The 27,711-nt window shown below is 39.3% G+C and overlaps 1 protein-coding gene across 2 annotated transcripts in view; it reads right to left on the bottom strand.

The window, feature by feature from the left end:
- The window catches only part of GOLM2 (golgi membrane protein 2), a 65,977-nt gene that overhangs the window by 8,483 nt on the left and 29,783 nt on the right, over positions 1–27,711 (bottom strand). Inside the window, exons 3-9 of one of the 2 annotated variants that reach the window (XM_080930856.1) lie at positions 26,925–27,027; positions 24,755–24,845; positions 21,155–21,296; positions 20,496–20,576; positions 15,242–15,340; positions 14,058–14,228; positions 1,014–1,181 (exon numbers count right to left, since the gene is read on the bottom strand). In XM_080930856.1, coding sequence (XP_080786982.1) covers positions 1,014–1,181; positions 14,058–14,228; positions 15,242–15,340; positions 20,496–20,576; positions 21,155–21,296; positions 24,755–24,845; positions 26,925–27,027 — 855 coding nt within the window. The remainder of the gene's footprint in view (positions 1–1,013; positions 1,182–14,057; positions 14,229–15,241; positions 15,341–20,495; positions 20,577–21,154; positions 21,297–24,754; positions 24,846–26,924; positions 27,028–27,711) is intronic. The other variant, XM_080930857.1, reaches the window with a different exon arrangement.

Here is a 27,711-nt window from a genome sequence, read left to right as displayed (position 1 = left end):
CAAAAGCAACGAGAAAAGATGATGTCCTTAAAGAACTCCTATTATTTATTAATCACTTCAGCAATAACTATATTTATCCCTAAATAGGATGGTCCACAAAGTGATGCCCAGGAAGTGCGACTCTTGTCCTTCCTTTATCCTGACTGTATAGTACTTACTCAAAGGCAGTTAAAAAACACAACTCTTGTTCTGAACCTAAGTAAAATTTTAATAACTATAAAAGGAAATAAGAAATCAAACTGGTTATAGCAGAAAATTCATGCACTGTACTACAAAAATCTTAACATTTTCCCTAAGATCATAGGTAACTTTTATAGGTTCCCTAAATACTACTGAACACAAGCAGGCAAAGAAACCCAAAGTCCCACCAGAGCACAGCAGTGTGGTCTGAGGTGTGCAGTTCCGGTTCTGAACTTCTACCAAGCTAAAAGCTCAGAAGCAACAGTTAACAAGGAAAAAACTGTGTTGAATCTGTGTATTGAACATGAAGACAAGTCTTATAAACCCATCATGAAATACAAATGCTCAGTTCCTGGAGCATTCAGCCTCTCATGTTCCACCAGAGTAAATGTCTGTTCATTATGGAGACCACATTTCAGTTGTGGCTTTGCTTTAACAAAAATGCTTTCAAGCCAATATCTACACATACTTGGAATAGTAAATGTTTCCCACAGAGATTAGAAAAGGATGTTTCCCGAAAGATTTTGCCTTAAGTAATGCCTAGGCTCATTTCAAACAATTTAATTCTAAAAATTTTGAGAACTCAGCATTTCACATTATCACATCAATAATATATATAAGATAATCTAAAAATGGAAAAAAACCTTCAAATTATTCATAGATAACATGTACTATCATAAAATAGTTCCCAAAACTGAAAAATTACACAGAACCTCTTGAGTGAAGATTAAGATACTACTACAATTGCAAGTGGAGAAAATTCTACACAAATTCAACCAAAACCCTAAGAGGTGAGTTCCACGGTCACAGCTTGGAAGCCAGGCCACGCTCACCTTGGACGTCTTCCTCTCCACCATCACCATCTTCTTCCTCATTGTAAGCCAGCTCAGCCTGCTTGTCTGCCTCATACTCACCTACGTTACCATCATCCCCATTATAATCCGCCAGTTTAGAGCCATGCTGGGGACCAACAGGGGATTCATTCTCATCAAAGAACCGGCCTGTGAAGTAGGCAGAGGATTAATTCAAGAGTAAAGAGCAGAAAAGAAGGGACCTACACTGGAGACAGATGAAAAGTAGGCACTCGAAACCCAGCAACTTTCAGGGTACTTGTCACAAAAGAATACATTTTATGAAGGTTACCTAAGTCAAAAGTAATTAAGAATGAAGACTCAAAATACCTTTGAAAAGGTGGTTTATTGATCACACTACAGGAGAGTAGTGGGCTGAGCAGCAACTCCATCCCTGCTTGTACCCCAAATAAAATGTATTCCAAAGTTTCTATTTTATGTTTAGTGTCTCTAATGTTTTCTGCCAGCTGTGGTAGCACACTTTCATCCCAGCAGTTGGAGGCAGAAACAGGTGGATCTTTGCGTTCGAGGCCAGCCTGGTCTACAGAGTGAGCTCCAGGACAGTAAGGGCTACAGAGAAAGTTAAAAAAAAAAAAAAAAGTTACTGCTGTCTGTCTTTTTGTTGAGACAAAGTCTTACTGCTGTGTAGCTCAGGCTGGCCTCCCCAATGCTGGTGACTTGACAGCTTTCTTAAAAAAAAAAAGTTCCATTGACCTATAATTTCTTTAATGTAAGTACTGGTTGAAAGTGACACTTTAGAGCAGAGGACAAATCATTATATCACTATATACAACATACACTTAAATCTGTAGTCATTTACTGCTATATGAAATATCACTCATGAATAATATGAGAATTATTTTAAAGCAATCAATGAGTTCTATGCAGATAAACTAACACCATCTGAAGGCTGCTTCAAATTCCTTTAGTAATACTGACTTGCCACAGTCATGGGCTGCCAGGGAGGCATTAGCAGACAGTACAAATCAGAATCCCTGCTGGTGCTTGCCTTGAACAGCCCTAGCTTATCCTTCCTGTTCCCTAGCTCATGTTTCTAAATGTTAACAGAAGCTTAAAGATGTCATCAGTGTTAAACCATTATATACACTCATAACAATGAAAAATCAAGAAGGGTAATAACCTTAACACCTAACATAAAAAGCTGCTCAACACCTGCACATTAAAACAAAAATGGGGCCAGTGAGGTGGCTCAGCAGATAATGAGTCTACCTCTCTGGCATATACATTCCAAACTGAATGTAAACACACTAGATGCACAGAGATCTAATTCACAAGCACTCACAACTACTGTGAGCTGGAAATAAGGTTAGTGGTAGATCACTTGTCTCAAATATATAAGGCTATGTGCTCAATTTCTAGAACCATGACAAGCAAGCAAAGCAATAAAAATGCCCCGAACTACTTTAACATTAAATTTAACCAGAATTAACATTAAGAGCAGGAGAGATAGTCAGCTGGTAAAAGTGCTTGCTGCAAATGCCTTCTGACCTGAGTTCAATCTGCGAATCCAAAGTAAAGGTGAAAGAACGACTCCCAGTGAGATGGCTTCTGTTCTCAGCACTGCACTAGACAGGTTTCCCTGTGCATGGCTGTCCTCAAACTCAGAGATCTGCCTGCCTCTGTCTCTCTGAGTGCTGGGATTAAAGGTGTGCACTGCCACACCAAACTATAATTTTGTTACTTTTTTTTTCTTCTAACTACATTCCAGATAGGTGAACTAATATTTGGGATTGAAGTTGAAAGCTAAACCTAGTTGTTTATTTGGAGATTACAATTTATAGGAATGTCAGACTTTCATTAAATCTGGCAATTTTGTTATTAAATTTGTTTTATTGTGCTGTATGTTCATAAAATTTTGTCAAATCTTTTGCAGAGATAGAAAGCTTTATGACCTGAGGTCATATCCACCTAACATGGAGTTATGCATCTACATAATCTTTTTAAATTGGAAACGATTACCAATATTTGGGGGAGGAGGTTGTGTTTTTTTCTAAACAGGTTTCTTTACACAGTCCTGGCTGTTCTTGAACTCACTGTGTAGACCAGGCTAGCCTCAAACTTACGAGACCAACTTGTCTCTACTTCTCAAGTGCTGAGATTAAAGAAGTGTGCTACCACCACCCAGCAATTCCCAATATTTATTATATTTATTTATTGTGTGTGTTCACACACCTGCTTCAGTGTGTATGTGTCTGTCAAAGTACAGCTTGGCCCTCTCTCCCCCCACCAGGTGCCTTTTAGGGATGGAATTCAGGTCCTCAGTAAATGACTCAGTTCTATTTGGGAATTATAACAATCTTCTTGGTTTTTTTTTTCCCCTCGTGTGCGTGTGTGCATGCGCGCACATGAGTGTACATGTGTATGTTTGTGTAGGTGTGTCTTGGTACCCACAGAGCACATCGGATCAGAGAGGGAATCCTCTGGAGTCAGAGTTATAAGCAGTTGTAAGCTACCTGAGGTAAGAACTGTAAACCAAATTGAGATTCTCTTCAAAGGGAATATGTACTCTTAATTGCTGAGACATGTCTCCCCCACCCCCTTTCTAAAAAAGAATTGTTTGTTTTTTTATTGTGTGTGATGTGTGCATAATGCCTGCAGAGGTCAGAAGATGTTGGATTCTTTGGACCTGGAGGTATAGATGGTTTTGAGTTTCCCAACATGGGTGCTAGGAAACAAACTCAGGTCTTCTGAAAAGTGTAGGCACTCTTAACCTCAGAGCTCATCTCTGGCAATCACCAACCTCCTCCCCCCTCTAAGATAAAAATGTCCCCTAATTGAATCAGCAGTTCTTCATTTTAGTTAGGCTAGTCCATCAGTGAGTTCCTCCACCCTCCTGATCAGAACACACACACACACACACACACACACACACACACACTCACACACACACAGATTCATTTATTTTCTTGAGACAGGGTCTCACTTTGTAATTCTGACTGGTCTAAAGTACATCTGTAAATCAGACTGGCCGGGAACTCACAGAGAGCCAACTCAGGAGTTTCAGGATTAGTGCCTTATAATTTTTAAGTATAAGAGAATACAAAAAGTTCAGAACTGAGAATCTTGCAACAATACATATAAAATGAAGACATTAATTATACAATAAATATGATTATGTGTTAATAAATAATTTCAGGCTGGAGAGATGGCCCAGTGGTTAAGAGCACTGACCATTCTTCCAGAGGTCCTGAGCTCAATTCCCAGCAACCACATGGTGGTTCACAACCATCTGTAATGGGATCTTGGTGCCCTCTTCTGTTGTACAGGCATATATGCAGGAAGAACTCTGTACATAATACTCTTTAAAAAAATAAGTAAATCTTAATTTGAATAAATAATTTCATTGTTTATATAAAGAAATAAAATTAAAATATTGGTAGAACAACTTTCTCAGTGCTTAACAAATGGTTGCTAGGCTGGGAAAACAGAAAGTGAGACACTCTGAGGTTGTTGAAGTTACTACTGTAGCAGAGAAGACAGAAAGTAGACAGATACTTAAGGAACAAAGTGACCAGCTGTATACAGTAATCAAAGTATGCTCCACGGCTTAAAGTAGCATGAGAAGAGGGACTGACATGGACAGGACAAGATAATGCACACATGACTTAGGGCTGTACAAAATTGGTGACCACACAGCGGCATTCCAAAATATGGTAGGACCTTGCTGAAAACAGAATAAACACGTACTAAAGAGTATTTTCACTTCCAGATAACGTTCTTGGGCTTATGAGCTGGGTGGTAGAGCACACACCTACTCTGCGCATGTCCTGGACTCTGTCCTCCTCAGCACCTGGACAGCAATCTCAAACTTTTACTTGCATGTAAATGTGTAACTCAAGACCCACAATCCTTATAGCAGTCTGACCAGCGATGTGGAAGCTTTATTCCTACTGGCTAGCTTTCACAGAGCAGGAAGGTGCCACCATAAGTCTTATCCAGCGTGAGTCCTGTGAGCTACCATAAGGAATGGTCTGGCAAGACAGGCTCAGGGGAGAAGCAGTATAATCAACATCATGGAAGTAGCCATTTTCTGATTGGATGTAAGGCCTGCTCCACAAAATGAAACCCATACACGGCACTATTACTAGGATCAAGAACCTGTGGCTGCACAGGTCATAGGCCCTTCAGGAAAAACCATTATTATCCTAAACAGACATGTACTGAACCAACTCCCAGTGGTTTATCATTATATAGGTGGATGAATCTGTCTCTCAGCCCTCTTCAGTGGAGCCTTATATCATAGAAGATTATGATGAACACAGACACTCACAGAACTGCAGAATGTCTAACCCTAAATGGGACATCTGTATCAGACCTCCTCGTCCTCTCAAAGCTCTGGGATCATCATGGAAGATGGGAAGGAAGACATGGAGAATATAAGCAGGCACTGAGTCCCCCTCCCCACCCCATCCCCAACTACAGAACTACTAGCGATTGATAACTGTTGGGAAAGGGAGAGGTCAGGTGTGTGTTTGTTTGTTTTGATTTTTCCTTTTTTTTTTTTTTCAGACAGGGCTTCTTTGTGTAGCCAAGGCTGTCCTATAACCCACTCTGTAGATCAGGCTGGCCTCAAACTCAGAGGTCCACCTGCTTCTACCTCCCTAGTGTTGGGCCCAAAGGCATGCAAGCACCACTGCCTGGCAGAAGTCAGTTTTTAAAGAGTGTCGTCCCCTAGCAAGTATACCACACACATACTCCAGCTGCTTTTGGAGCTTTGTTCACCACAATAAGGTAACTGCTACTAACAATTTCCAAGGCTAAATGAAATTTATTAAGAAAGGGGAAATAAACAGACATAGAATTAGAGAAAAAGTGAATCATTATAAACTTAAAAGGGGAGAAAAAAGTTAAATCATCCAAGTATGATAATGCACAGCTGCAATACAACCCAGCACTGAGGAGGAGGAAGGAGGGGGAGGGGAATCAGAAGTTCAAGGGCCTTTCAGCTAGTTCAGGAGTTCTAATCCAGCTTGGGGAAGAGGTTTTGTGTCTCAAAATAAAACAAACACAAACAAAAAAACCATTCTAGGCCAATAAGAAGATGGCTCAGTGAGTAGAGGAGCGGACCACCACATCTGACAGTTCAATCCGAGAAGGAGAGAACTCTGTAGTGCCGTCTTATGACCTCACATGCAAACTGCAGCACAGTTGTGCACACATATACACACTGAATACATAAATGTAAAGATATTTTCAAATGTTGCATATTGTGGCTCGTGCTTGTAATTCCAATACTCAGGAGGCTTAGGGACTGATTTGTGTTCAAGTTAATCAAAGCTACAAAGCAAGAATATCTCAAACATCAACAATGAGGAGGTGAAACGTCTTAGTGGTTATGAGCACTTGATACTCTTGGAGAGGATCTAGGTTCTGCCGCCAGCATCTAACCAGGCAACTTACCAGGCCTATAACTCCAGTTTCAGGGGCTCTAACACCCTCTTCTGGAGACCATGGGCAGTTACATTTATATGGTACATATACATACCTTCACGCACATATATACACATGAAATAAATTTATCTTTAAAAAAATAAAAAAACTAGAAGACAAAACAGAAAAAACAAAACAAACCTCCCAAACAAACAGTAACAACAACAAAATAAAGAGGCAAACTTATCCAAACAAAAACATATAAACCTCTTGCATCAAATTCAGCAAAGCAGCAAAAAACAAAACAGACACATAAAACCAGCACTGGCTCTAAGTGCTAGCACTGAAGAATGTGAAAATTAATAACACAAGCAGAATAAGATAGAGATAAATTAAACAGAGGTAGCACAAAATTTGTATAAAAACACTGCTGAGAGAAATGTAAAATGGTGTAAATAAATGGAAAGGCATGATTACTGTGACGAGGGCCACGCTCTCAGATGGGGTCCACAGAGCCAGTGCAATCCCCAGCCGAACTGCTGGGGCGAGGAATGCGGTTCACCAGGGAAAGTGCTTGTTGCATAAGCACAAGAACCCAGAGTGATCCCTAGAACCCAAATGCTCCACTATGCACACAGCAGCCTTATTTATAACAGCCAGAAGCTGGAAACAACCCAGATGTCCCTTAACAGAGGAATGGATACAGAAAACATGGTACATTTACACAATGGAATACTCAGCTGTCAAAAACAATGATTTCATGAAATTTTCAGGCAAATGAATGGAACTAGAAAACATCATCCTGAGTGAGGTAACACAGTCACAAAGGAACACACATGTATGTACACACAGGTAAGTGGCTATTACCAAAAAAGCTCGGAATATCCATGATACAATTCACAGACCAAATGAAACCCAAGAAGAAAGAAGACCACACCAAAGTGTTGATGTACTACTCAGTAGAGGGAAGGGTATAATCTCTGGGAAGAAGGAAGAAAGGGGGATCTAGGAGGGAGCGGGAGGAGGGAGAGAAAAAGGGGGGTTCAGATAAGAGAGGAGACGGGGAAGAAGTACAGAGGATCAGGAATTTGAAAGTAGGTGTGTAGCAGTGAGGAAGGGGGAATCTGGGGATAGCCACTAGAAAGTCCCAGATACCAGGGACCCAAGAGGTTCCCAGGACCCAACAGGGATGACTTTAGCCTAAATACTCAACAAAGGGGAGATAGAACCCTTGGTCCTGTGGAGGCTTGATGACCTAGGATAGGGGATTGCTATGCTGCTGAGGCAGGAGGGGGATGGGGGCCTTGTGGAGGAAATAACATTTGAATAAATAAAATAAACAATAAAAAAGAAACAGAAAACTGGGCAAGGAGACACATTCATATACAAGACTGGGAAGTGGGGCCTGGGTCTCGTTAACTGGTCATTCAGTTATACCATACCAGTGAGCTCCAGCTTCAGTGAGAGACCTGGTCTCAGAATGGAAGGGAGAGTAATTACAAAAGACATCATCTCTGATCTCTACACACATGTGCACAAATGTGTATATACATATACTCCAACACACACACACACACACACACACACACACACACTGAGATTACCAACTGCCTTAGAATTAGAGCAGAACAAATTCTTTGAAAACAAAACAACCTCACAGAACAGTGATGGATTGTGACTATCTGAAATAGCTTGAGGAACAAAAATACAGCCGAATGATTCATAATTCATAGTCTCTAAACTACTTATGATAATCACAATAGTCTGATCTTGACATTAAGGACAGACATGTATACCACAGAACATAATTCATAATCTAGAATTAAACCTATACATTGGTGGTCAATCCATTCTTGGTAAGAATGTTAAGATTATTCAATGGGAGTCTTTTCCCCATCTCCCTTTCAAGTGCTAGGGCTTGAAATTAGAGGGACAGTAAGAAAGCAGTCCATAGCATTGAGAAAAATTATGTGTGGTGGTAGCCCATGCCTTTAATCCCAGCACTCAGGAGGCAGACAAATGCCCATCTCTGAGTTCAAGGCCAGCCTGGTCTACAGAGTAAGTTCCAGCAGGACAGTGAGGACTATATAAAGAAACCTTATCTCAAAACACACACACACACACACACACACACACACACACACACACACACACACACACACACACGGGAGGGGGGGCTTTAGACAGTGGGTCTAGCATCCAATACACATAGAAAAATAATAGATATAGTATTTCCAATATATAAGAAACTCTTACAACTTAACATAACAACAAAATCCAATTTTAAAACTAGGCAAAGAACTTTTTTAATGGACATTTCTCCCAGAGTATATACAAATAGAACACCAAAAGGAGCTTAGTCTTTAGAGATACAAATCAAAACCAAAACGACTGAAGCCTTGGATGCCAGTGCAAGGCCTGGGGCTGATCTCCAGCAATGAAAAACAAGGAAGATGGGAAATGAAATGCCTCATCACATCCAGTAGGCTGGCAGCACAAACAGAAAAATCCAGTGGATGGAAAAAGAGTAAGTGTTGTTGTCAGAGTGGAGAAACTGCACCCTTTTTCTTTAAAAAAACCAAAAAGACAGGGTCTCAATGTAGTCCAGGCTGGCCTAGACTCACTATGAAAACTGAGATTACAAATATGTCTGTTTTTATGTGGTGTTGGCAATCAAAGACAGGACAGGGATTCCTGCATGCTAGGCAAGTATTCTACCAACTGAGTCATATCCCCTGCCTTGGAACTCTTCCATATCTCAGGAAGGAATGTATTAATAAAATGGTGCAGCTGTTATGGAAAACAGCCTGGCAGTTCCTCCAAAAGCTAAACATAGACTTATTATGTGACTCAGCAATTCCACATCTAGGTACATATCCAAAAAGCTTAAACAGGTGTTAACAAGAGATCTGTGCATGAATCTTCATGGCAGTACTCCTTAGAATACTCAAAAAATAGAAATAAGTCAAGTGCCCCATCAATAGTTAAATAAACAAATGTATCCATAAACTGACTAATATCTGGCTTATAAAGGAATAAAACAGCAACACACTCTACACCACTCTAAGAGCTGAAGCATGCTAAGAAGCCTGGCACTACAGAGCAGCTTGAACCTTGACTCTTCCGGCCTTTACCCCTTGGATGCTGAGCTCATAGGAGTGCACCACCACCACATTTGGTTTAAGGCCACATATTTTATGATCTACTTACTGAAATATCTGTAAGAGCAGGTTGGTGGTTACCAGGGCTCTAAGGAGAGATCAGAGAAATAGAAATTTAATGGGTTCAGGGTTCTTTCTAGCTGCCCTTCCAGAGGATAAGAATTCAATTCCCAGCACCCTCATGGTGGCTCACAACTGTTAACTCTAGTTCCGGGGAACCCAAAGTTCTCTTCTTGTCTTTGTGGAGACCTGCACATGCTTCACTCTCAAAATACACATAAATTAAAAATCTTAGAGGAAATACAAAAATAAACAAAGCTCTCCACCAGGAAAGGCACTAGAGTAGGATACACATTTTAAAAGTCATTTATTAAAGGCTAATAACCAAATTTTTCTAAAAGATCTGATAAAAAGAATATAGAAACAATCTATAAACATTTAAGGTAAGTGATTAAAAAATCAATATACAGATTACATACCAGGAAATCATTAAAATAAAATTCCTCATATAAATCAACATTGGTAGCTAGGCTCTCAGCAGGCTAAAGAGGAGAATCTCTCGAGCCCAGTGAACTAAACTCCTGTTAAGGTCTACGTGGGCAATATAGTAAGATCCTGCTTCAAAACTAATAAAATACAACTTTTTAAAACCCAGGCTATTAAAAGGGCTAGAGACTGAGCCCAGGGTCTTGTACACAATAACAGTGTGCTAGCACTGAGATTCACCTACAAACCCCACTAATACACCCCAAAGGAATTCTCATCTAAATATCCTATAAGAGATAAAATTAATGCTAACATTAACCACCGCAGTGACACTGAGAACTGCGCTAGATGTACGAGCTGCAAAGCTGTCAAGTAACTTCATTCTTTGAACTACACTGGAATTAAAGTAGGAGGAATAAATAATCTGGAAGACTCATGACAATTAAAATTAAAAAATGAAATAATCTAAGTAAGAGTAAAAAGCACAACAAAATATAGATCGTAAAAATGTGTCTGTGGGTTGGGCAGATGGCTCAGTGGGTAAATGTATGCTCTAATATGAAGGCCCAAGCTCAAGACCCAGAATTCCTGTAAACGCCAGACACATAACCCTAGCAACTGTATCCCTATGGGTAGATGGGAGGCAGGGACAGGAAAGTTCCAAGAAGCTCGAGCCAGCTAGCCTGGCGAATGCTGTGGAGAACAACAAATGAACAGCTGTCCTAAACAAGGTAAAAGGAAAGAACCAGAGTGAAAGTAAGGCACACATGACGTTGTCCTCTGGCTACTTAAGCACTGTGGCACAGGAGACCACATTCACACACACAGATGCAAACATACAAAGAATGTATGTACTTTGTGTGCGTGTGTATGTGTGCATTTTAATGACAAATACAAAATTACTGGAGATATGGCTCAACATTAAGAAAGCCTCTTTTCCAGAGGACCTGGGTTCAATTCCTAGTATCAACATGGTGGTTCACAGTTGCCTATAATGCCTGTTCCATGGATCTGACACCCTCTTCTGGCTTCCACAAGTACCAGGCACATAGGTGGTACAAAGATATACATGCAGACAAAACACCCATCCACACAAAATAAAACTAAAAATCAAATCAAAAGGTATGTAATAGAGCTGGTGTAATCGTACATGCCTGTAACACCATCACTTAAGAAGCTGAGATGGGCAAAGACTACAAGTTCTAGGTCATCCTGGGCTCTATAGCAAGACCCTGCTCCCATCCCCCTACAAAGGGCATATAACAAATAATGTCAATTGAAATGAATTTAAAAACAGTATTTTGGAGGCTGGAGAGATATTCAGTGGTATAGAGCACTTGCTACTCTTGCAGAGAACAAGATTCAGCTCCTAGTACCCAAACAGTGACTCACAACGGCCTGTAACTCCAGTTCTAGGAGGCCCAACACTGTCTCCTGGCCTCCAAGGGTACTGCATATACATGGTACACATACTTACATGTAGGCAAAGCACATACACTTTTTTCTTTAAAAGAAAAAAACATGCACTGATTTCAGTTTTCATATTCATTAACAATACATGGAAAATAATTTAAGGCTCAGTTAGAGGTCCTTCCAAAAATAACTTATAGAGAGCAATATCCCAGCATTATTTACAGACATTCTTTACCTACAAATTAATCTATGTATACTAAAATATAAATCGATATTAGCAAAAAAAAAAATTCCATAGAATCAATGCTATAAGAGAATCTAGGTAACAAATTAAGAGCTTTATTATTAGTATAAACTTCTTCCTTAACATTTAAGATTGTTTGTGGGCTTGAGAGCATGTGTGATGTTGCATATGCATGTGGAGGTCAAAGGAAAGACTGCAAAAGCCAGTTGTCTCTTTCTTTCTTCTTTTTTTTTTTTTCCACTGTGTTGGTCCTGGGAACTAAACTGGGAACATAACTGTCAGCAAGCGCCTTTACCACTGAGCCATCTTACCAGTCCTACATTAGTATTCTTCTCTTTTTCTTTTCTGCTTTTTTTTTTTTTAAATCGGATATTCTCTGTATTTACATTTCAGATGTTATCCCCTTCCCCCAATCTCCTCCTCCCTCCCCCTCCCATTGCCTCCATGAAGGTGCTCCCTCTCCCAACCACCCTCTCCCACCTCAGCACCTTGGCATTCCCCTACACTGGGAAACAAGCCTTCACTAGACCTCTCCTCCCATTGATGCCAGCTGTTTTTTTCCTTTTAAAGAATTGCATGTATCCCAAACTCAACATGTGCTAAGGATGCCTTTGACCTCATCCTCCTGCAACGACCTCCTAAAGGCTGAGATCACAGGTGTGTACTATCACTTCTAGTTTATGTGGGGCTAGGAATAAAGTCCAGGGCTTTACAGGCAAACACTCTATCAATTGAGATGCACCCTTAGGACCCCCTCCCACCCCCCTTTTTTTGTGAGACAAGGTTTCACTACACAGTCCAGGCTAGTCTTGAACTCACTAACTCTGGTTGGCTTCAAATTTGTGATCCTCCTGTCTCAGCACCCAAAGTGCCAAGGAGTATAAGTGTGAGTCAACAGGACCAATTCATTTAAACCTCTAGTTTACTGTTGTCCTCTGTCCTTGTTGAGAGAAAAGCTTTGCAGTCTGTGGTGGTTACTGTCAACTTGGTAAGACCTGGACTCACTGAAGACACTGGCCTCTGGCATGTTGGTGAAAGATGGTCCAGATTAGGAAACTTTAAGTCGCAAGATCCACTGTAAATGTGAGCGGGCTGAGCCCAGCCTGAATAAAAGGAAAGTGAGCTGAGCACACGCAGCACTGTGTCTTACCTGAGGAGGCACTGTGAGCAGCTGCCTCAAGCTCCTGCTGACATACCTTCCCTACTAGACGGGCTAAACTGTGATCCAAAATAAACACACCCTCCTCAAACTGTTTTCTTCAAGTGTTTTGTAACAGTAATAAAACAAGTAACTAGCATACAAGCCATTTCTACAATGGGACTTTAGGGAAAAATTTTTTCTCAACATATTTGAAAGTTACCTACATTCTTACAAATAAAACCATTATTTATGTAGCGTTTTAATCAAGCTGCACAAATTTGCTTTAAAATATCATGGAAAGAAAGACAATGTCCAAATTATATATTCATATATACATTCATATAAGTAACTGTTAGATAACAACAAAAGTATTTGAATAAATGAAACATGCTATCCAATTCTCAACCTCTAAGTAACCTGTGCAAACAATACCATGTTTCTGGGACAGCTGCTGCCATACCTGGAGCTTTTGAACTCTTACAATTGAAGGAGAGAGGGAGCCAAGAAGAGAAAATGAAATGGAGAGCAGTTTAAGGAGCTGACCTAATAAGGGACAGCACCAACAGCAAATTCTCTCTGCTACCTCAGGCTTTCCTTACAGATCCCAAGAATCCACTAACTAGAGTTACATAGGTTCAGAGATGTTAACTTACCAAAATCTGTGTCTCTGAAGTAACTAAGAGACAAACTTCTTTCCCCGGTGCTATGAGTGTGTTCACACCCACATGAGAAAACTGGAAGGGATGGAGGTGGAAGCCACTGAGCCTCCCTCCCACTACAACAGCCTCTCCAGGTGCCTGCTCTCCCCAGTGTCCACTTTTCAAAACTACTTTCTGCCCTCCTAAATCAAAGTTTCCGTCATTAGACTAGGAACTGTATCTTTTCTATTTCTCCAAAAAAGTTTCAATACCCAAGAACTAAGCTTTTTTAAGAAACTAACTCATCTGAAAGTGAGTTCGTTTTTTTTTTTTAAAAACTCATTATTAACAATGATGACCATGATAAGCCTTTTATAGTTTCTTTAGACTATTTTCTATCCATTTAAAAATAATTTTTCTTTTAGATTTTAACAGAACTCTATTTTCTCTTTACACATCTGGTAAAACACAGAAATGAAATCACAATTCAGTCTAGCACAGAAATATATTTAAAGAACTCCTATTAGCATAGTATTCATCAACGATCCTTACTTTGCTTCAACTTGTGAAAATCATTGGCTCTGTCCCTGGTGGCCTGCTTTAGTGTGTCTGTTTGAATTCTGGGTTCCCGCTCCAGGTTTGGGCCTGGAATTATGTGCTGAAGAGGATTTGAAGGGTTCTGTTTTGAAGTACTGGGATTTTCATTCTGGTTTAGATGTGAACCTGCAATATAAAACCAAATTAAAAGAATGTTTTATTATTATTATTATTATTATTTTTTTTTTTTTTTTTTTTTTAGACAGGGTTTCTATGAGTAGCCCTGGTTATCCTGAAACTCATGTTGGCCTTGAACTCAAGAGATCCACTTGCCTCTGCTTCCTGAGTGCTAAGATTAAAGGCCTGTGCTGCCACTGTCACCACCATTGCCACCATCACCACCTGGCTAAGAATGTAACTCCCCGCCCTTCTTTGGAAACAAGTTCCAAATTCAGGGCCTTATATTTGCTAAACAAGCTCCCTACTGAAATAAATCTTCAACCCAATAATGTAATTCTTTGACAGGTCATATGAAATTGTTAGAAAAGCAAATGGCCACCTGACATTGGGAGGTCACAGAGCTGGTTTGTTCTTAAGCTTTACTCTATTTTACCAAATACCACTTCATCTGTAGTTACGTATCTCAGCCACTGACGACAAGCTTACCCAACTTCTTCTGTCTGTAGGTTTCTACACAGGAGAAACAACACTCCTTCTTCTCCTTCCAAACTCCAACAGCTGCTAGAGATCTCTAAGATCTGCCAGGGTTTTGACACTTTCAATACCTATGTCGTCTTCCTGTGCTCAGTGATTCATCACTGTTATTTTCTAATGCTTTCTCATCAGTGTGCCTTTTATCTCATCAATATCTTGGCTTTATTTTTTTTTTCCAGAATTGAGAGTAGAAACTATGGTTTTATATAAGCTAGGGAACTGTTCCATTACTGAGCTGCATCCTGAGCTCGCTAGACTCTAAATGGCTAATAGTTTTGAGACCAGAAAGTTCCTCAGCCAGCAATCTCCATAGCTTTTGTGTGTGTGCATGTATGTATGTGATGTGCCAATCATTTTAAAAATATATTAATTTCCAGAACAAATGCTACTTCACTATGCTACTAAATGGCATGTTCTCCTTCCTCTATAGAAACACTTGAACAATAAGTTGGTTCTCAAATGGAATGCTAAGTGAGACTTTATACCTGGAACCATGTTTGGTGAGAGAGGCTGTCCAGTTAGAAGATGGGAGATTGTTTGATGACTTTCATGTTGAGAAGCTAACACAGGGGGCTTCTTTAAAGCTGTAAGAAAAAAATAGATCCATATTATTCTCATTAAAAATACTGTGATTTCTAGGGTTCTTGTCCAGTCGAGACATGTGAAGTTGGGAGTTGGTGAAAATCGTCTCTATCTCTGTGAACATGGTACAGACCAAAGCAAACTATGTCCCAAGAGCCTACAGAAAAGTGGTGGCTTCTCAAGCCCCCAGGAAGGTGCTTAACTTCTCCACCTTTGCCACCAATTCTGCAGAGGGTATATAAATGCTAGAGCCCTGGTAGGTGGGGTTGATGGCTGGTGGTCATTCAGGAGGGTTGGTTACAGTTTGTTAGTAGTCGTTCTCAAAGAAGAAACAAAGGAAAAAAATAGATTCAGGGATCTCTCTGTCCTTATTCTTTCTCTCCTATCTAGTGACAGGGGGTAAAACTGAGGGAATAAAGGGTAAAAAAAAAAAAAAAGAAGAATCCACAAAGTAGCAAAGACTAGCTACACATGAGTTTTATTTAGTAGTTCAAATGGGCTTGAAATTCAGTATTCAACCCATATTAAGCACATGGTTATAACTACTGTCCTCATGCTGAGATTATAGGTATGACCTACCATGTTTGATTCTGAAATTTTTACTTTCAATTTCTTGCACGCACATACACAGGCCTGAGTGTACACCTTGTGTATGTTGGAGCCTGAGTTCAGAAGACGGGTCAGTTCCCTGGAACTGGAGTTGCAGATGGTTGTGACCTGCCACATAGATACTAGGATCTGAACCTGGGTCGTTTACAAGAGTAGTAAATACTCTTAACCACTGAACCATTTCTCCAGCTCCTAGAATTTTTATTTCTTATTTGTACAAAGAGTTTTACCAAGTTTTACAAGAAGGTACTTAAGAGTTAGAAATTTCTTTTCTTAAGAAATGAAGGTAGAATTACATTTTTCACATCAGCACTCGATCCACTATATCCCTGCACAGAAGAAGAAGAACATGCGGGAAAGCAGACAGCTCACAGGAAAACTAAGAAAAAACGAGACAGGAAGAAAAAAAAAAGAAGTTCTTACCTATAAATATGAGCGCATTTTATTTCCTAAAGATTGGTTGGTACATTTGATGGCATATGATCCTATTTTACATTTCTGCTGCATACAGAACCAGCTTTACTTGTGGTTATGAGACAAGGGCCTTTAATTCTGACATTGAAGATATAGATGAAACTGAGTATGCCACTTTGTTTTTGAGACAGGGTTTCTCTGTAGCTCTGGATGTCCTGGAACTTGCTTTGTAGAGTAGGCTGGCCTGAAGCTTCAGAGATCTGCCTGCCTCTGCCTTCTGAGTGCTGGGATTAAAGACATGGGCCACCACGCCTGGCTTGAATAAGTCACTTCTTATTTGAGCTATCAAATGCATTCCAATCACATATAATCTCTCTTTTCCTTCTTCTACAACATAGAAGGCCAATATCAACATGTGGAATCATAACAGAAGCACTCTTCAGACGTTCAAAAAGAGCATTCCACCCTACATTAAGCTTTAAGATGAAAATAGAGAAACCTTTGTCATTTTAGGATACTGTAATTTGAAGATCTCTAGTAAAGATTACTTCCTAGTCTATTCTAACTAGCACATATTACTTGAATCATTTCTATATTTACTTAAATGATTTTATGTCATTTATTACAAAGTGTCTAAACTTATAAGAAGTCTGGCATTTACTCTGAGATAAACATAACACAAGTACATAGTTGTCTCTGCACGACTTTGTTACTATACTGGCTGGTTTGTGTCAACTTGACACAAGCTGGAGTCATCACAGAGAAAGAAGCCTCCCTGAGGAAATGCCTCCATGAGATCCAGCTGTAAGGCATTTTCTCAACTAGTGATCAAAGGGGGAGGGCGCAGCCATTGTGGGTGGTGCCATCCCTGGGCTGGAAGACCTGGGTTCTATAAGAAAGCAAGCCAGTAAGCAACATCCCTCCATGGCCTCTGCATCAGCTCCTGCTTCCTGATCTGCTTGAGTTCTAGTCCTGACTTCCTTTGGTGATGAACAGCAATGTGGAAGTGTAAGCTGAATAAACCCTTTCCTCCCCAACTTGCTTCTTGGTCATGATGTTTTGTGCAGGAATAGAAACCCTGACCAAGACTAATTGGTACCAGCATAGTGGAGTATTCCTGTGACAACCTGGCCATGTCTTGGGGGAGGACTGTGGAAGGACTTTGGAACTTTGAGCTAGAAGAGACAATGGAATATTAAGAGCTCTGGGGGATATTATGTAGGAGCTTGAAAAATAATGTTAAGAATGGTGCAGAAAATGGAGACCTGGCTTGTGAGATTTCAGAGGAAAGATTAAAGACTCTTATCAGGGTTGTTGCTGTTTTGATTGCGAAGATTCTGTGGTTTTAGTTAGCTGGGGTTGAAGAATCAGCTGTGATTAGAAAGATACCAGAACTACTAAAGCAAAATCCTTGCACTACTGGGACTATTGATGCTGGTCAGCTGGAGCTAAGAAATTAGTGGTGATTAAGAAGAGACCAGCATCATTGAGGTGGAATCTTCTGGGAAGTGTTTTCTGAGATCACAAGAGGCTATGTTCCAGAGATAGCCAAGGTTGTACGTCGTGCTGTGGCTAGATTTGGTAATATGTAAGACCTACTCAGGTGGTACTGGTTTTGAAAGCATAGAGGGGTCATGAAGAACAGCTGAGGCTCTGCACTGTGAGAGGCCATGGAAGGCCTTTGGTGAAGGTGCAGCCTGAGCTGCAATTAATGCCCTAGGAAGCAGTGTTTTGAAGATGTCAGTACCATGAGATGACCACCAAGAACAGCAGCAGCAGTGGAGTATAGCCATCTGGAGCCTAGAAGACAAGGTGTGTGCTGCAAAGGGCAGAGCTGGAGAAGTGAACCAAGCCCTTGGAGGAGCCCAGAAGTTCGTGAGTAGATCCCAGACATTGGATGCGCATAGTTTAATTTTGCTTCTGATTGTGACTGTGCCCTGATATTTTTCCCTCTTAAAGGAAGAAGTGGAGCCCACAGTTAAGAGACTCTGAATTGTAAAAAGACTTTGATTTTTAAAAAATACTGGATATTTTTAAAGTATTGTAATTTTAATATGTAAGAATTTGTGAAGACTGTGGGACTCTTAAGGTTATTTAGATCTTGGGGATGAATAAGAAAGTAAGGGTTGAGGCTTAATAGTGATGTGTTTGTATGTCATTGACAAGGGGTCAATTGTCCTGGCTGGTTTTGTGTCAACTTGATGCAAGCTGGAGTTATCCCAGAGAAAGAAGCCTCAGTTGAGGAAATGCCTCCATGAGATCCAGCTGTAAGGCATTTTCTCAACTCATGATCAAGGGGGGAGGGCCCAGCCCATTGTGGGTGGTGCCATCCTGGGCTGGTAGACCTGGGTTCTGTAAGAAAGCAAGCTGAGCAAGCCAGTAAGTAACATCCCTCCATGGCCTCTGCATCAGCTCCTGCTTCCTGTCCTGCTTGAATTCCACTCCTGACTTTCTCTGGTGATAAACAGCAATGTGGAAGTGTAAGCTGAATAAACCCTTTCCCCACAACTTGCTTCTTGGTCTTGATGGTTGTGCAGGAATAGAGACCCCGACTAAGACAGTTACCATCATACCTTGTTTCCACTGCCATCAGCAATGCCCAACACACACTTCTGCACACAAAGTCTTTAACGTATAGCACTTCAGTAGAATCAACAGTGTAACTGTGACTTGCTAATGGATAGAGGCAGCTTAGTTCTGTCTATAAATCTGCTGGTCAGTGCTGTCCTTAGCATAAGTCATAAGACAGAGGGAGAGCGCTTCTTGGCCTTTTGGCTAAGATCAAGTGCAGAAGATAAGAGTAACTTCATTACTAAATAATAATCAGTCATGTTAAGATTTATAATGCCTCTACTTAAGAACAAGGTGACTTTAAAAATAAATTTGGCTTAGATCAGTATTTCTCAGTCTGTGGGTTGTGACCCCTTGGGGGTTGAATGACCCTTTTAAAGGGGTCACCTAAGAACATCAGAAAACATACATATTTATATTATGATTCATAACAGCAGCTAATTAAACTTATGAAGTACTAAAAATATTTTTATAGCTGGGAAGGGTCACCACAACATGAACTGTTAAGTCTCATCACCAGGAAGATGGAGAACTACTGGTTTAGACAGACAGGTAAAACAGGGCTGGATTAAACAAACCTTTATAAGATTCCCAGAGAAAGTTAGAAATAATATAAAAAAAGAGAGCAAGGTAGTACGCTTTCTCTCTCTCAACTGATTGTATATTTAGCAAAAACTTCATTAAAAACTCCATTAGAAAAGAAACCATAGGGGCCTGGAGAAATGGCTAAGCAGTTAAGAGCACTGACTGATTTTCCAGAGGTCCTGAGTTCAAATCCCACAACCACATGGTGGCTCACAGCCATCTGTAATGAGGTCTGATGCACTCTTCGGGTATGCAGGAATACATTCAGATAGATCCTTCTGGCATGCAAGTGTATTTAATTAAAATAGGGGAGGCTGGAGAGATGGCTCAGTGGTAAAGAGCACTGACAGCTCTTTCAAAGGTCCTGAGTTCAATTCCCAGCAACTACATGGTGGCTGACAACCACCTGTAATGGGATCTGATGCCCTCTTCTGGTGTGTCTGAAGATAGAAACAGTGTACTCATATACATAAAATAAATAAATTCTTTAAAACAAACAAACAAACAAACAAATAATCTTTAAAAAAATAAAAAAGGAAATCCTGGCAATTGGCCAGAGAGATGGCCCAATGTGTTAAGGCAACTGCCAGCAAGGCTAACAACCTGAGTTTGAGTCATCTCCCACAACCTGTCCTCTGACCTTCACACGTATGTCAAGGCATGCACTTAATCACTTCACCAGCCCCCCCCCCACATATAAAACAGGTAGTGTAATAAAAGGTTTCTTTTAAATTCCGGCAATTAATGAGCAGCACCGAACACACACTTATCTGTAGGTTTTCTAGATTCCACAAAAAAACAAAACTAATAGAGAAGGGAGTACGGTGATATATGCCTGTAACTTCTGTCACTCAGGAAGCTGAGGCAGGAAATGTCAAAGACCAGCCTGAGCTACATGGTTACAGTCCCTCTCAAAATAACATCAGAGAATGTGGTCACATAAAAAGTGTGATCAGCTTTAGCTTAATTCTCACTTACCAGCAGGAAGATCATCTACTTTTGCTACATCATTCTCTTCTACTCCAGGCATCCCTGCATCACCAACTCGTTTGACTTGCTCTGCCCAAGTAACAAAATAAGGTACAATTATGTTTATGCGTTATATAAATTAAAGGATTTGAAGGAGAGTAAAAATCAGTTTCTAATGTCACAGATTGTAAGTGAAAACCTTGTCTGAGACAGCTTTATTTAAAACACAGTTTCTTCAGTGTGTACATGTGTGCATGTGTGCATAACACGGCAGTCAAGGGAGTCAGCTCTTTCCTTCCACTGCTGAGGCAGGGTCGTGGTTGTGTGTGCTTCACAGACCAGGCTAGCTGGCCTGATCGTTCCGGAAAAATCTGTTTTCATCTCCTACCTCACTGGAGTTCTAGGGTTGCAGATATGTGCCAATACGTGAAACTCTTTAATGTAGAGGTGAGGAACTGAACTCTGGTTGTCATAGGTGCACAGCTAGTGCCTTTGCCATCTGAACCCACTCCCCGGCCTTGATTTAGTTTTTCTCTTTTATCATAGAACTAAAATTTTAAACAATACAGACATTAAATCATCTCATAACTAATATCAAACAGGTCTTTAATGACTAACTATATTTCAAAACGAAGAAATGGTCACTCTCATATCAACACAAAACTTACCTTTCCCATGTGGAAGATGATTGCTTGAGGGGTCCTCCTTCTTACTTGCATCATTCTCAGGCCCATTTGGAATATTTTTAGGTGCTGCATGATCATTTCTGCTCAATTCTTTTTCATCATTTGATTGAATCTTATGGGTCTCCTGTTGTGGGATAAAGATTTGGTAACAAGTAATTTTTAGTTCTGAATCATTAAGTCACTGATAAAACAATTAGTGTGTGTGTGTGTGTGTGTGTGTGTGTGTGTGTGTGTGTCCTCAGGCATGTGCATACAGTGCCAGACATGTGGAGTTCAGAGGATAACTTGTGGAAGTTATCCACAAGTTTCTTTCCTTCTACCATGTGGGGGATGGGGATCAAACTTAGGTTGTCATGCTTTTTAACAAGTTCCCTTACCTACTGAACCATCTAAGGGCTACAAAAATACATTTTGAAAAGTTAACAAAGATGTTTTCCTTTTAATGTTATCACCTTTGTGAGAAAGGATAACTTCTAATAGTCTGCTCCTCTACCCTCTTCTTTCTTCTTTTAAGAAACGAAGTCATAGTTTTAATGCTGCCTAGAACTTCGTAGATAAAATAGAGCAGGCTAGCCTCAAATGTATGGTGGTTTTCCTTACTCTGCCTCCCAAGTGCTGGGAAAATAGAAACAAGACATCATGTAGAGTCTTAAACATAAAGCAACTTTCTTAAAATGATGTTTTGTAATTTCGTGAGGGGACTTGTTTTTAAGGAAAGTTTTTTATTATATATATAAAAAAAACTCTGTCTATCTAATTTGGTTTTCCAGACACAGCCTCTCTGTGTAGCCCTGGCTATCTTGGAACTCACTCTGTAAATCAGACTGGTGTTGAACTCAGAGATCTATCTGCCTGCCTCTGCCTGTTCCTCCTGAGTGCTGGGATTAAAAGCTTGCACCACCACAGGCCAGCATGAAATAATTTTAGATTTGTAGAAAATTAACTGTTCTATACCCAGTTTCTCATGTTAAAACCAATATTACTATGGCATACTTGTAAAACAAAGATGACAGTATTACTGTACTGGAAGTCTGGCTCAGATGGAGGATTGCTTTCCTACCATCTATAAAGGCTCGGGCTGGCTCCCAGAAGTACATATGCTGGACAGGGTGGAATACATCTAATAATAGCACACAGGAGACAAAGGCAGAAAACCCAAAGTTTAAGGCCCCCCTTGACTACATAGGAAGTTTAAGTCCAGTCTGAGCTACACAAGATCCTGTCTCAAAAAGAAAAGGAAAAAAATAATAATTGTTAAATAAATTTTCAGACTTCATGCAGATTTTTAGTACCAGTTTTTCTATTATATCCTTTTTCTGTTCCAAGATTTAACTCAGTATATATTATAAGGAGTTTTGGTCTTCAAGTGTCCTTATTCTCCTCTGGCTGTACAGTCAGTCTTTCTGTCCTTGTATTACAAAAACAATACACAATTTTATTTATGGATACTAGACAGTGAATTTTTAATAATATCTCCATGTCATAATATTATATTCTTTTAAGTTTTCAGCCATAAGTTGCTTTTGTCAGTTATTTTTGTCAAAACAATGAAAAATAATAAAGTCTTTCAGTGAATCAACAACACCACAGCAAGTCTCTCCTTCCTTCCCACGCCACTGTCCTCTAGCTTCCGGTGTCTCATGCTAACTCCACTCAGTGCCTCCACAATGGCTCATCACTCAAGCCGTTCCCTAGTATTCTCACACTCTTCACAGCAGAGGCAGATAAACAGCAACTGTTTCTCTCTGTAGACTGAAAACCTGAGACACATACCCTCAATAACCTGCTGCAAAGCTGAGGAAAATCTAAGAACAAAAACCTCACAGCCTTAACTTCTAGTCCTTAGATGTCACCAAAGAACAAAAGAAATACTTTTTATTACTGAGTCACTCTTTACTTTTAACTGCAAAATTTTGTACAAATCACATTTAACCAATTGAGTATAAAAAGATATTAAAAAAAAAAAACTTACGTCCATAATGGTTAGTGATTTAAAAAAAAAAAAAAAACCTCTATTTTTACAATGACCTTTATGATAGCTCAACTAAACATGAATAAATCATTTGCTGACTCAAAATGTATCAAGCAGAGTTGGGCATGTAGCTCAACAGAACATATACTTAGCATATATGAAGCCAAAGATCTGATCCACAGTACTTTAAGAAAGTATAGGTCAAAATTAGCTATATAGTATCTTGTCATGTTATTTCTGTTTTAAGATAGGGCATCAGACTACTAGAGACTGATGAAAAAAAGCTTGACAATTCTGTTCTGTTTTCTTAAAAGAATAAAAAAATAAAATGATGTTGGGTATAGATGTTATCCACGTGTAACACCAGCGCTTGAAATGCTCAGGCAGGGGGATTGTGAATTCAAGGTCAATTTGAGCTACAGACTAAGAGAAAGGGATTCAGAAAAGGAGGAAGGAGGGAGAAAGGAAGTCTTTTCAGTAAAAAGCCATTCACCTTAGAATATAACATTAACAGCAATAGCAACCATGATAATAATTTGCCTTCCATGTGCGCTTAAGCCCTAGATTTGATTCCTATCCATAAGAAAAAACAAGTAAAAAACAACCCTGAGATTCTACCTCACACCAGTCAGATTGGCCAAGATCCAAAACTCAGATGACAGCAGATGCTGGCGAGGTTGTGGAGAAAGAGGAACACTTCTCCACTGTTGGTAGGGTTGTAAACTGATAACAACCACTCTGGAAATCAGTCTGGCGATTTCTCAGAAAATTGGACATAGTACTATCTGAAGATCCAGCTATTCCACTTCTGGGCATATACCCCAGAGACACTCCAATATACAACAAAGATGCATGCACCACAATGTTCATTGCAGCTCTATTTATAATAGCCAGAAGCTGGAAAGAACCCAGATGTCCTTCAGTAGATGAATGGATACAAAAATTGTGGTACATTTACACAATGTAGTACTACTCAGCTATCAGAAACAATGACTTAACGAAATTCTTAAGAAAATGGTTGCATCTAGAGAATATCATCCCGAGTGAGATAACCCAGTCACAAAAGAACAGATGTCATATGCAGTCACTGATAATGGGATACTAACCCCAGAAAGCTCTGAACACCCCAGAAACAACTCACAGACTGCGTGAAGTTCAAGAAAAAAAAAAAAAAAAAAAAACATTATGCTCAATCCTTACACACCAAGAAAGTGTTGACTAATTCTGGGTTACATCCTGTTTTACATGTACTTTTTGCTCATTGTAACTAGTAAGACCTTAATGCACACTATCAAACCTTTGAGAAAAAAAAAAAAAAAAAAGCCAAGCACTGACAAAAATGTATTCATATACATTTATGCAAAATGCTTAAAATTTGTTCTTTTATCTTTTTTAAAATAAAGTTGTTCAAAACAAAGTTTAATTACTGTAGATAGACATTTCAAAAAAAAAAAAACAAGTAAGTTGATATCCATTTTACTCAGCAAATACACATCCTCTTTTAAATCAGGTCGACTAGAAATCTTAATGTATTATAACAAAACACATCTACTTATAAATTACATGAATTATAACTACATCATACATTAAATACTTAATTTTTAATTTACCTTTTGTTCCTGCAAAAACTGATCTGCTAATTTTTTAATATTTTCTTCATGTTGTGCTCTTAACTCCTTGATCTGCTGTCCACACTGAAAACTAAATTAGAAAGTCATTCTTTAGACTACATTGGACTGAGTGCTCCAAGTCTGTCCAAAAGCCACACATACATTTAGAAAGATACAACATCATTCAGTAGAGAAACTCTGGAATGCAGTCAAAATCATAAATACTCGAATCTCTGCCAGGGGAAAAGAAATACTGCTAAAGTTAACTGAAGAAAGCAGAAAGCAGGCAGATGCAAGCAAGCCTTCCTCAAGTGTTTTACGAATTACACCTATAAAGAAACAACTGTCAAGGCCAATTTCAATCACAGAGAGAAAAATGCTGTATAAAAGAAAACTCTTGGTTCTCACCAAATAGATAAGAAATGCTAGAATTAGGAGCCAATAAAGAATGACAACTATTCATGTCTTCAATAGTACTTTAAATACCACAATACAACTCTATATCATGGAATAAAGGAAAAGGAAGAAACAATATAGTGTCGGGGGGAAAAGGTCAAAGCAGATAAAAAGTGATTTTTTCTGCTGGACAAGTAGTCAAAGAATACAAACAGACATTTTTGAAACAATAAACAAGGGGGCTGGAGAGATGGCTCAGCAGTTAAGAGCACTGACTACTCTTCCAGAGGTTCTGAGTTCAATTCCCAGCAGCCATATATGATGGCTCACAACCATCTGTAATGGGATCTGATGCCCTCTTCTGGTGTGTCTGAGGAAAGCTATAGTGTACTTATATACAATGAATAAATAAATCTTAAAAAAAAAACCTATAAACAAGTATTTAATGAATACATACACACATGCTAATGTCACATTATTATTGCAATTAAACTTAATGAATACACAGATACACGATAATGTCCACATAATTATCACAAATTAAACTTAATGGATACACAGATACACGATAATGTCCACATAATTATCACAAATTAAACTTAATGGATACACAGATACATGCTAATGTTCATATTATTATCACAAATTAAACTTCCTATCTTGATATCATTGTACTATCTTATTCTTACATCTCAAGACCAAATTAAATTCAAACTATAAATAATGTCGGTAGGGCTACGAGGTAACATCCCCATTAAAAATTAACATAATATTTAGAAAGCAATCTTTCTTTATACAAGTAGTTAACTGATAAAAACATTTTCAGTAAATGTATGTTTGTGAATATAGTCTTGTAAAATATTAAGGGGGAAAAAATCTCAAAAAAATTACATAAAAATAAAAAATGAAACCATTCACAATTATTTATTTTACTTTAGCATTATTATTACTATGACACATTTGTATATATAATGTGTGCATTCATGTATCTGCTTGTAGACTGTGAGTGGCACAGTATACTGTGGCATACTTGTAGATGTTAGAGGATAACTTTCAGGAGTTAGGTCTCTCTTTTCCATGGCAGGTTCTAGGGGCCACACTCAGGTAGTCAGACTTGCACAGAAAGTGCCTTTTACCCACTGAGCCATCTTGCTGGTCCAAGTAATACTGAGAAAAGGAAAATTTCTAAAGTGGTCACATGAGTTTGTAGAATCTAAATTTTGACAAATTGATATGCTAGAAAAAAAAAACACTGAATACTGGCAGGTTAAAAATATTCATACAATAAATAATTACACATAGATAATTAGGAAACAGAAAAACTGTTGAGCCTAACTTCTGGTGTACAAACCTAAAAAATAGCCCTTTACTATAAACCTGATTAAAACTATATGGCTCTAAGAAGTTCCCCACCTTCTACCTATGTAGAGGTGTGAGAAGGGACACATACTCCTTGGCAATGCTGAGGACATGCTCCAGAGTTGTTTTCATCTTCTGGAAGTCCCTCAGAAAGAAAGTCTTGTTTTGTTGCTTACTGTATCCCAGTCAACAAAACCTGCTGTCATAAGACTCTTCTGTTTGACAATCTAGATCATGTAAGACATATTTTCACAGTGTTTAACATATTAAAATAGAAGATGGAAGAACCTTTGAAAGATAAATAAGATAAAGAAAATAAGAGAGAGAGCAGAGGACAGATAGGAAGAATTGCATTGCATACAGAAGCTGGACAAACACTTGAGACTCACAGAGGCTGCTGCGTGTGCCATCTTACCTCTCGTACTCTAACCGCTTTACAAGGTACGTGTTATTTTTCCTGTAGTCTTGAAGCTGATCTTCTTGCCGAAGAAACTCCTGACGAAGCTCAGCCAGTTGCTCTAGCCAGACAAGGGAAGGAGCCAAAGAATCAAATTTACTTACTGCAATACTTTCTATTGAGAATCTATAGAATGGTCTTTTAATTATGTACATTTTCAATTTTTCTACTCAGATTCTCAGGAAGTCATATAACGTGTGTGGTCAGAGGTCAACCGAGGGAGGGTGTAGCTCCTTAGGAGTCCTCCACCCTGGTTGTTTTTGTTATTTTTGTGTGCCTGAGTGTTTATCTGTGCCCCACGTGTGTAGGAGCCCTTGGAGGCCAGAAGAGGTGTTAGGTCTCCTGCATCTGGAGTTACACATGGCTATAAGCCACCATGTGTGTCCCAGACCCAAACCTGGGTCCTTTACAAGAGCACTAAGTACGCCATCTCTCCAGCCTTTCCTCTGGAGGTTTTGAGACAAGGTATTTCACTGAGATCTGAACTCACTGAGCAGGCTAAGCTGGCTGGTCAACAAGCTCCAGGGTTCATTGAAGCCATTTCATTGTTCAGACTATGGCTCATGAAAGGCTCACTGAGATGAGTCCAGTTCTCAAACTCAGACTTCTCTAGGACCCAATATTCACAGAGACTGTAGAATCATGTCTTTACTGCGAATCTATCAAAACACCTCCCATTTGGCTCTACCACAGCTTTAGCTGCTGTTTAACATTCTCAATTCCTAAAATATCCATACTGCTTCAC

Source organism: Micromys minutus, assembly GCF_963924665.1.
Source record: "Micromys minutus genome assembly, chromosome: 17".
Lineage (NCBI taxonomy): Eukaryota > Metazoa > Chordata > Mammalia > Rodentia > Muridae > Micromys > Micromys minutus.
The sequence above is the reverse complement of the archived record's forward strand: the minus strand, read 5'-3'. Positions and strand labels throughout refer to the sequence as shown.